We start from the raw sequence: 11,138 nt of genomic DNA on the forward strand, positions 1-11,138 counted from the left end.
CACACACACACACACACATATATATATATATATATATACAGACACACACACACAGACACACATATACACAGACACAGACACACACACGCACACACACACGCACACACACACACTTGTCGTGCATATGTGCATGTGTGCACATACATATATTTTGCATATAAATTTATTCGTTTTATAAATTTAAATTGTTATACATTAAAGGCTGCTGATTGACTTCGGATACAGTTTGAAGGAGTGTGAATTTGAGTGAGACTAAGACTGAGACTGAAAGTTGATTGTGAGCGTGAATGTGAATGTGAATGTGAGTGTGGGCAAGTGTGAGTGTGAGTGTGAGTGTGGGTATGAGTGTATGTGTGCGAGTGTGAACGTGAATGTGAATGAGTGAGTGAGCACGCGCGCGCGCACGTGTATATGTGTACGTGAGTGAGTGAGTGACTGAGTGAGTGTGATTGTGTATACGTGTGTTTTTGATGGTGATAGGGCTATTAGGGCGTGTATCGTCTGTACTGGTTGACATATTTCACTAAATGTAACTAAATGTGTATATTTTCAGAGGGATATGTAATATGAACAAATAAATAACCCCTATGAAACTTGAAAGATTGAGAGTGTTCAATCTAGAAGGCAGCTATAACACTATGTGGCAAGTTGGCTATGACTCCTGCGAGGATCCGCTTTCAGCATTCAGTTTCGAAATTATTCCCGCCAAAATAGCATAATATCATTTCTAAAACCATAAATATCATTTCCTAATGTTGGACAAATAGACGGACATTGGACAAAATTCGAGATTTTTTAGGGCAAATGGACAAACAAATCTCAGACTCCGAAAGTCTAAGCACTGGTTTTTTGGACTGTCCGGAGTAATTATCCAGTTATCATCCCAGCATGGCCTTTGTTTTTCGTTCGAAGGCTATTGTGTTACTTGTTATATTGTTTTATAAAAACAAAAAAACATTTTTTTAAATTTTTATTAAACATTTAGAAGGCTATGAAATAACTTTCTATTTACATATGGGCCCCACCTGGAGCTGGAAGTTCAGAACTTCAGGTCCAGGGCGCCAACCGCCAGGCTATGTTTTTATAAACACATTAGTTATCGACAATAAAATATAAATACAGTACGTATACGTATCATTCTTTTTAGTGTTTTTTAAAAACAATACAAGAAAAAATTTGAATTGTAGGACGTACACACTGTTGTACAGTATTGAGTATTCAACTATTCATTGCGTGGTATTTGGCTCGTTTATATAACAAATATGTAAAATGAATACACGTACTGATGTAAATCGGTACAAAGAGTTGTGGAGCAATAGTAATACCAGCTCCGTATTTCATTTTGTTCGAGTAATATTTTGCACAAACTTTGTGGTTTTCTGTCTGTGTGTATGGCTAATTTTGATAACTGGCCAATTGTATGGCCGACCGCGAGCACCAAGAGAGGTTAAAGTTAAAAAAATTGGAGTTGTTTGTTTTGAAAAACTATAGCATGATACAAAAATGACAATCCAGAATCCCTCAACAGGTCCCCCAAGTTCCCAACTCTCAAAATAAAAGTACCCCTGGCCACTGTTGGGCAGCCCGGGCCTCCAGGGGAGTCCTCGGGTATGTAGTCTACTATGTGTACTATAGTACTACTATTTATCTCTACTCTCTACTCTCTACTAGAGAGTAGCAGAGAAAGAGAGAGAGAGAGAGGTGGGCTGGCGGCTGCCGCCAGCCGATGGTACATATGATAGGGTGGGGTAAATTTCAAGATTTTGCTCAAGAGTCATAAATCTGATAAATAGCCTGTAGGAGTATAGACCGTGGCCTGTAGCCTGTAGGCCTGTAGCCTGTAGCCTACTGTAGGCCGTAGCCCTAACCTCAATAAGTTAAACGATATAACTTTTAATTATCAAAAAGTTAACGAGAAAAATTTAACGTTTATAACTGATAGGTACAGTCTGATATATTATAGGTGCATTTTACAGGTCAAGATGTGTCAGATATTTGTCCTGTTTGTTTTCAGTCCGCACATTTATCAATACTCGCCACTTTCCTAAATAGCCTACAACTTTTAACATTTATTTTGTTATGTGCGCGTTCAGAAGCTTCCCCGAGCGGCTCAACGCCACTCAGAGCTAGCAATATGTGCAAAGTGTACGTGAATATGTAGGATATCCTCGAGAAATGTCTAAAAGATATTTCATAGTTGTTTGTCGTGCACATCAATGGCATACGAAATATGGGTATTGCCAAATGCCAAGTCAATTAGTTGTAGATTCTGATTGGCTATTACACATTTCGGGGCCCAATATTTTCAAAAATAGAACAACTTATCGAGTGCACATTTGAAAAAATTGATAATTGATTTGTCCCAAATAAAAGTTACCGTTAAAAATCTAACGTTTACCTCGTGCACGTCTAACTTATTGACGTTAGCAGTAGCCTGTAGGGCGTACAAAGGGCCACAGGCTTTTAGAAAACCTTTTTTTCAGTATCGAAAATTTCCTCAAGAGTCATACATCAGTCATGGAATTTATTTGTGACTCTCTAGAGTAGTAGCTGGGCCATTTATGTTTTTGAAACGGGCTGTAGCCGTATAGTCTGTAGGACAAGAAGAGGAGTCGATAGTTAGACGCAATCACGCAAAGGACAGTGGATTGTTTAAAAAAAATTACAGGTGTGTTTTTTATTTTTATTTTTAAAATGACTGTTTTAATTTATTCTAAACAATAGTTTTTTTATTACTTTTCTTTCATTTGCTATATTTTTATTGTATTAAATTCTATAACTGTCCAAGTCTCTACTACTAGTAATATGCTACTAGTAAATCGAATGTCGAATGATGATATCGTCAAGGCACCTCTACTCTTTAGAGTTTAGAGCTTTTATAAATACATACTCCCAAGCTCCTAAATATTAAAACATTTATTTTTCAACCAGTTTAATACGCAACCAATTAAAAATAATCATCGCGGAGTCTCAGACTGATATTCATTTAGTGATGATATTTTGATGACTAGGATGAGACGGGTCAGAAAATAATATATATGTATCGAATGACAACACAAACAATTGCCACAAGCTACCGATTAATTTTCAATGCCAACGTTACAACACATATCATTGATCGTAAGTCGACAAGCAATCATAGTTTGTGGACACCCAATCTACATACGCATAAACAAGAGTGCCCACTAGTCAGCTCTTTTGTACCATAACAACAGTTCGTTCGGCGGCAATTTAAATACAAATATGCCTCCTTCATTAGAAAAATACAGTAATCCAAATGACAAGCACGACTTGAAAAAAGATAAGTCAAAAAGTACGACTCCGAAAAAACGCGTTCGTCGGTCATACGAGCAACTTAATCGAAATGTGAAGTGCGAATACTGCGACCGTTCATACGCTTCCGAACACTCAATGCATCAGGTATTGATAATCTCGTATCGCTGAACATCTGGTGTGATTTGTGTAGTCCAGACCATGCTGATTGCTGACCGCGCATCGTATACAAGAGCCCAACTCATGTATTCTTGATGAACACATTGCAATCCGACTTTACGATTTTCTGTGTAAAAGTCTATCTTCGATGCCATATCTGACATGTAACATCATCTAGATAATAGATAGTAGGATATATACCTTCTTGTGAATCGGAGGTGGCGGGTTTGAGATTAGCGTATTTCTGAGTGGTGCTTTGCAAAACAGTCCAATTACAATATCCGTGCTCTTTCTGTGTGTGAAGATTTTGTGGGTTTTCCAAATGCCGACGTGTACCACTTTTCGTTATTGAATTGTACAATAAGTACCTTGCCCGTAGGATGCGGTCCGCAAATTAACGTAGTGTTGAGTGTTGCTTTGCAAAATAGTCGAGTTATTATATACGAACTTGATTCTCACGATGATTTTACTTTGGTTGGACTACAGCACATCCGTTTGAAACACATTGCACCATCTGTGGCTCTGCGACCCCTTGCGAACACAGTACTCTTGCCAAAAGGTAAGTGTACCACACTGTATTGAACTCGCCATTGACTCCACGCTTAGCAATCTCATGGCTGATGACTTCAAATTTTATTTGTTTAGTGATCTACTATTAAATCGTTTTTTTTAAATCCCAACAGTTGATCATGAAGATGATATGGTGTTCAGAAAAGTAACACCTGCGGATGTGTCACACCCGACTCCGAATGACTCGCGCGGTGACCCCATGGCCAGCTCTAATTATACTATGAGACATGGTTTTACGGACCCTGCCAGCTCGTATTCAATGTATGACCGATATCAGGGTGGACATCGATACCCGGAATATTTGCAGGATATCGCAGTGCATGCATCACAAAATAGGTCTCATCCTTACAGCCCGCATATCTACTACAACAGATCTCGGTAAGTGCTTTTATGTTTCGCTATGTTTTGTGTTGTGTGAATTCAGCAATCTTTTTGGATCGTCTAAAGATCACTATGATCAATTATACCATTCAAATCGAGACGAGCGAGGGGTTTCTTATCGTTATAATTAACTAATCATTGAAACCGCTCTGGGATATACGGCAACAACAGACGATTCCCACCCCGAGTTCAAAATTCAGCTCACCCACCAAGAAACCATAGCAATGACGCCCTCCCATGGCGCTCCATCAACCAGAGCTTTAGAGAGAGGCGCGAGGATGATTTCAACACGACAATGAACCAGATACCGTTCTCACAGTCGCTCTCGGGTCATCACATCCGGCGATCCTACGATCAAGCCACTGATCGGTACGTGACTACACTTCTTGTCGACTTTTATACATTCTCGTGTGTAGGATTGATATGTCTTTGGTGGCAATTTTTAACATATATGAGGATTATATCTATGCAACCAGCCTTCTGAATTATAACATTATATCATCATGTACACAAACAGGCATGCGATGGGCGATGATAGATATTTGGGCTACACCGCCAGCGACGGAACCTTCCCGCGATGCAATTCCGGTCCTTCTATCTCGGCTCGGCAACATTCACTGCGGTATCAACAACGTCGACCGACATCTAACGATGATTGGGCTGTTGATACGAATCCGAGAGTCTGGGAGGACCCCGAATATGTCGGATTACGTAAAGTGCCAAACATGCATACCAGAACAGTTGTGCAGTCAGCTACTGGCGACGATGTGGCAGAGCCATCGAAGATACCGCCAGGCCCCTCCGATCAGATACCGCCAGGCCCCTCCGATCAGATAAGTAAGGGGTGTAGCAACGCGGAATCGGCGCTCTTGAAGCTCAAGAATATTCTCAATGGTCTATCTGGAGCCTCAGATGCATCATATGCACGAACGAACAGTAGCAAGTCAACAGCTCAGCGGCAGCAACAGCAGCAGCAATTTCTTCAGCAGCATCCGCGATCGAATCCAAAACGCGAGCGGAAAACCGTAGAAACACTGACATCGTCTACACTCAACGCTCAGATACAGATTGGAGCTACCCCTACGAGCAACACTAACGCGGATATGCTAGCAAATTTCCTGAAGGACAACGCGCTACTGTCACAAGAAAGCAGCGACTTCTCAAGTTTGGCTGAGACTATGGCTAAAACTGAAAGTAGTGGTACTAGCACATCAGATATAGGTACCGACGCTTTCGCGACGTACTTCAGCCAAGTACAATACGATACCGAAGCGTCAAATCTATGCGATATCACGAAGCCCTATTTGAACTCTAGGTGAAAGTCACATCAATTATTATAGATAATGGTTATAAATAAGCGATCCAGATTGAATTCGGCATGTACTGCAATGTTGATGGTATACTTTCACGGATGTCAGGTTTGTGAGGCTGGGCCTGGTGCTAATATTGATCGCGACCTGGCGGGGTTGTACGATGACCAGTTGCATATTGAGGAGGATTCAATAAACATTGAACTTGTGATCTCGTGCACAGTATGGGTGCTGACGTCAGCACAAGCACGATACTTGATCTCGGGGACCACTTGGACACAGCTGGTAGGCGCTGTGGGACTCGGGATTTATCTCAATCGTATCACATTGTATGTGTGGTTGAGAAGGAATCAGGGCATCATGCTACATATAATGTCTGGGTGAGAGGAAATTAACAGAAACACCGATAGGACAAGACACCGCTGTTCTGAAAGAGATCCATACTCTGGTCAGCTTCCCCAGTTTCCATGCTAAAATTGATGTCCATAGAAATAAATAAAACAGAAATCCATACCACAGGAGGAGCACAATGGTATTTTAATGAAGAGGAAACGTGAACTCACACTTACCCAGATCCCGTACCATTTCTGTATTAGTAGTATAAAAGTATACGATGGAAACTTGAGCACTATTTCAAGATTGACGGCTTGTAACTGATGCAAGTATTTAAAGGGTCATGAGGTAAATGAATATGTCGAGGTGACGAGCTATGAACATAATTTATCATCGGCTGCGATCCGACCGAATGGGTTATTTTATGAAGCGCATATTAAGTCCTACTAGGGTGAACACTAATGTATGATGCGTTAACAAACGACCTGTTTACGTTGACATTGTATATGTATTTCATCCAAGTCCGATACTCTTTGGGCGTTTAGTGAAATGCTTGCTGAACCCAGTTAACAATATTCACTAAGCAGCCGTCATTATGGCAATGGACGTTGCAGCCTAGCTGCATATGACAGAATTAATTTCCGAGCCTCGTAGCAATCCGGTCACACTGTGGGGCGAATAGTTCGTCACACCAGCCTGGCTTCCTTGTATGCGAGTGCTTCGGAACGGATTCATATCGGTCCATGGTTCACATACGACACATTCACTGACAGACCCACTGGCACTCGAACTGTAAGGTTTAGTGATCACACAGAACTCTGACATCACAAGAGGATCCAGCTATCATACTGTCAGATTTTGAAATTACGTAAAGATCTTGACGATAGACTGTGCTGGATCGGGTTGTTCAACCGGTACTGACGATGAACGCTCGCTATGGCTATACTGTTGCTCCTGCACACGAATATACGATGCCCAGGTAGATGATGCTCTGCTATAAAAGGAGATGCAATGTGGTGAGAACAGTCCTGCAGATCTGGCCTTTTTGATCCTACCATCATAGCCAAGCTGCTGGAAAACATTGCCAGATAAAAGAATCATATCAATCCAGTGACTATACATGAGGTCCGTGTGGAAATAGCAAAATACTCAATGCGGCCGCCGTATATCAGATAAAATCTGAACATTGGCGGTATACCATCTCAATTCTAATTACACACGAATCTCCTTCTCGCCGTCATGTACACTTTGGCTGCGGCATCTTATCAGTAAGCGTTACTTTGAGAATTATTTGCCGGAGGTGTCTGAACTGGAGGCGCACGAACTGCAGGTGCTACATTACTTGAGTATGTCGTTTGGGGCCCATGAGCTGTCGGTGTCCCGGTTCGTAAGCCAACCGCTAGCGAAACTTGACCGGTCGCATGTGATACTCCACCCTGTTGTCTATATCGCTCTCTCCGTGCTTCCCTTGCTTTCACCACTTCGTTGGCGAACACTGTCGGTACAAACGACACATCAACCCTTAACTGCTTCTCTAACGCTTTCACCATAGAATTGATCACATCCTTATCATGTAGATGCAGAACATCGCGACCATTCACCTCAAATATAGTCAGTCCTGGCTGCATTTCGTTCATCGCGTCCGTGGCGGCGAGGTGTACAACAGGCCGACCTAAGTCGTCGTCCATGCGCACAGCCCCTATATAATAAATGAAAATTGACGATTTGTAAATAAAAACAGACTGTACTATATAACAATCCTGATGAATAAGACAAGGTAATCAGGATAGTATGAGCTAATAATAGGCAGCACAACGGAAGAATTCAACAATGTTTAAGTCATAAAACAAACCTATATATAAAATATGTAAAGGTATATACACACATATTTTATATACATATGTATATATATATATACATATACATATATATAAATACATATATATGTATATATACATATACATACATATATGTATATATATATATATACATAACGGTATGTACGTAATACATACATACATACATACAAACATACACACACATATATATATATGTATATATGTGAAGATACAAAAGGTATGATCTTATACACACAGCACTAGAAAATTCAGCTATGCGTTGGATCATAAACGTACAATCAGATACATAGCTTTAATACTCTAATATTGTTGTGTTTTATGTTTGTATAATACATACACAAAATATTATAGACATAAATAAAGGGTTATCAATGGTGTCAGTAACTAATTTATGTAGTATAAACATATCCATAGGAAAGGAGCACCATATGTATACAACATACGAGCTACTACTGAAATCCAAACAAAATATAGCACGTATACAACGTTTGCATTCGAAATCATATGCCAAACGGCCGTACAACCACCCGATTATACAAAAATAAACATAGCCAACATACGGGTAACCGTAGGGTCCTGGTACACTCTCCATAAACGGGTGATGGGCTTCTCAGCAACCATTAAACGAATCTCGTCGAAGTTTTTGCACATCTCTAATATATCAACGGAGTTGTAATTGTCACTCCCTTGCACAGTTTCTTCATTCACGCAGTCGATACGATCTCCTACACTCAGGCCGGCTGCATATGCCTTCGTTCCTGAGTAGTGTTAATACGATTGCATTCTACTTTAAAACAGATCAGAATGGGTGTGAACTTTCCTTTCGGACGGATTCTATCACACCCTGTTTCGGGTTAAGCGGCGGAGCACGAGTGAGATGAGCTCTATTTGAAATTATCCTTGTTGTTGAGAGGTACCATTTAGCTATAAAAATAAATTTACTACATGTAGCATAGCAGATCTGGACAGTACTTAGTTTTTGAAAGTTTAACACCTTCCCGGTTTATAGTCACAAGGAATCCACCCTCCCAAAATAGTCACATGGAGCAGGTACGAATGTGCTGAGCCCGAACTCGGCACCTATGGAGTTTTATATCACGCAGGTAGGCACACGCGTGACTAACTTATGACAAACTATACATTTGCACCACGTGCCAGCCGTCACAATCTTCACTTAGCTACTACCCGTGTATAGATGTCCTCGGACCTTTAGTTACAATCGTTACAATTAACGAATAACTGACGACAGACTAGATATTGTAGTGAACACCATCACATCACAATCTTCACTTAGCTACTACCCGTGTATAGATGTCCTCGGACCTTTAGTTACAATCGTTACAACTAACGAATAACTGATGACAGACTAGATATTGAAGTGAACACCATCACATCACATGTACTCCAAGCAGCTAGAGCGATTTTAATCGAATGTGACATTGCATAGGAATATAGTTGTACGCGGGTCACAGATCCCAAATGCAAAAGTCACACTCACTCCGATAATATCGAAATGACTCTATATGGTTCTCGACAATATATCACGGCAATAGGAAAGACAAATAACCGCGTACGAGCCCGAATGACAAGGATATAACTACTAGTAAAGCGGTCGAACACTTAAAGTACGTACACGGCAATAGCAACGGATCAGACACACATTGCGGACTATAAGCGTTGACAAAAATTGAATCGGAATGCATACCCGTTAAAACCTCTGTGATGTAAAATGATACTCCAAACCGACAGATGCTCACACCAAACGATTCGCCTGCTCTTGTTTGTACTGTTACGCGTCTTCTCTGTTGCCCAGCAACGGAGCGAGCCGCCTGCTCCTCGAAAAACTCTTCTTCGATTTGCTTCTTCTCCTCATGTAGTGTGCGTTCATGCGATGGACTTCCGTCATTGTCTGCCATTGTATTCAAGGATAAGCCAGGGTAAAGTACCTGTGCCGATGTATTTATGTATATTTCATAACCTCCTACATGACAAATGTACAACGATCAGTCGATCACTAATAACTCGAAAAAATGTGGCCAATGAATGTAGCAATGAATGGGGAATGTGACTGATGATCGGATGAGTGTGACTATATGACTGGCCCTGCCCTCCTACCGCCTCTTCGGCGGGTATTTGGAATTTTTTTTTTGAGTTTTTTTCACACTATTTTGTTTTGCCGCCCTAATTTTAATTTAGAAGGCTACATAAAAAAAACGAACAAAGTACACCAAGAGACCCCTAAGAACACTTGGTGATGCACTCGGTCTCTATTTTACCTATACAGTCAATGGCTCATGTCATAGCCTTCTGTTGCTGATACATAGCCTTACCTATCAAGAAGGCTATGACAGCCTTGTCTGAACTTCAGAAAAAGGCTATAATATTTATTTACATTCATACAACCATATGTACATATTTACACATATCCCAACAACGCAAAGGCCACCGAGAGAACCTCGCATCACCACACGCATAGATAGAGAGTGCCATTTTAAATACAGTACGTGTACACGTATAGCTATGATAAATAGTTTAGAGCATATGTAGAAGTGGTATGTAATCTTTGATCATTGCCTGTGCGCCTAGGTCGTTAGTATTGTATTTTGTACAGTATTCCAGACCCGCGACAGCTCTCCTTTTTGGACAAGGCTTGCACATGTGGTAAAAGATGTGTTGTAGGTGCTTACACTTATTTCACGTTTCATTGTATTCTCCGATGTCCGACTCGCCCAAAGCACGAGTCAAGGACTAAATAGACCTTTTAATTATTGTGGCTTGGTGACATACGTTTTCGGATACTCTGCAAATTATTATAGGCAGACCTACGATACACTTTACGTTGCTCTCCGCTCAATCATCGTTGACATAATACGATCTCAATGAACAGGGGGTTCTGCTCACAGTATTGATACAGTTAACGAGCTTTGAAGCACAGTTCATCACCCCTACACTTCTAGTTGATTGGTCTACACCGAGTGCTACATCAACACAGCATAAATCTCGGTTAGTCTCGATATAGGTTAGCGCAAGGAGGTCTTGTAAACGTATGTAAAACTGATATCAATGTATGGTATCTAATAGTAGCAACTACTGATATGTGTCATACCTATTGCAAGCGGCGAGATCGCAATATGTATATCTATATACTATATATATATATATGTATAATATATACATATTTATATATTATATATATATATATATATATATATATATATATATATATATATATATATCTAGTAGTAACTAGTTA

The 11,138-nt window shown here is 40.4% G+C and overlaps 2 protein-coding genes across 2 annotated transcripts; one reads left to right on the top strand and one right to left on the bottom strand.

Annotated features, from left to right (window-relative positions):
* Positions 1 to 3,181: 3,181 nt before the first annotated feature.
* On the top strand, positions 3,182 to 6,204 carry SARC_02436 (hypothetical protein). Its single transcript, XM_014303805.1, has 5 exons — positions 3,182 to 3,420; positions 3,919 to 3,991; positions 4,116 to 4,380; positions 4,555 to 4,752; positions 4,901 to 6,204. The coding sequence occupies exons 1-5, from the start codon at positions 3,244 to 3,246 to the stop codon at positions 5,700 to 5,702; spliced, it is 1,515 nt and encodes a 504-aa protein (XP_014159280.1). The 5' UTR covers positions 3,182 to 3,243; the 3' UTR covers positions 5,703 to 6,204.
* Positions 6,205 to 6,215: 11 nt separating this feature from the next.
* On the bottom strand, positions 6,216 to 9,856 carry SARC_02437 (hypothetical protein). Its single transcript, XM_014303806.1, has 3 exons — positions 9,591 to 9,856; positions 8,446 to 8,643; positions 6,216 to 7,725 (listed from the first exon to the last, which is right to left on the bottom strand). Exons 1-3 carry the CDS (start codon positions 9,799 to 9,801, stop codon positions 7,292 to 7,294), a joined length of 843 nt encoding a protein of 280 aa, XP_014159281.1. The 5' UTR covers positions 9,802 to 9,856; the 3' UTR covers positions 6,216 to 7,291.
* Positions 9,857 to 11,138: the final 1,282 nt, after the last annotated feature.

Source organism: Sphaeroforma arctica (assembly GCF_001186125.1).
Source record: "Sphaeroforma arctica JP610 unplaced genomic scaffold supercont1.109, whole genome shotgun sequence".
Classification (NCBI taxonomy): domain Eukaryota; class Ichthyosporea; order Ichthyophonida; genus Sphaeroforma; species Sphaeroforma arctica.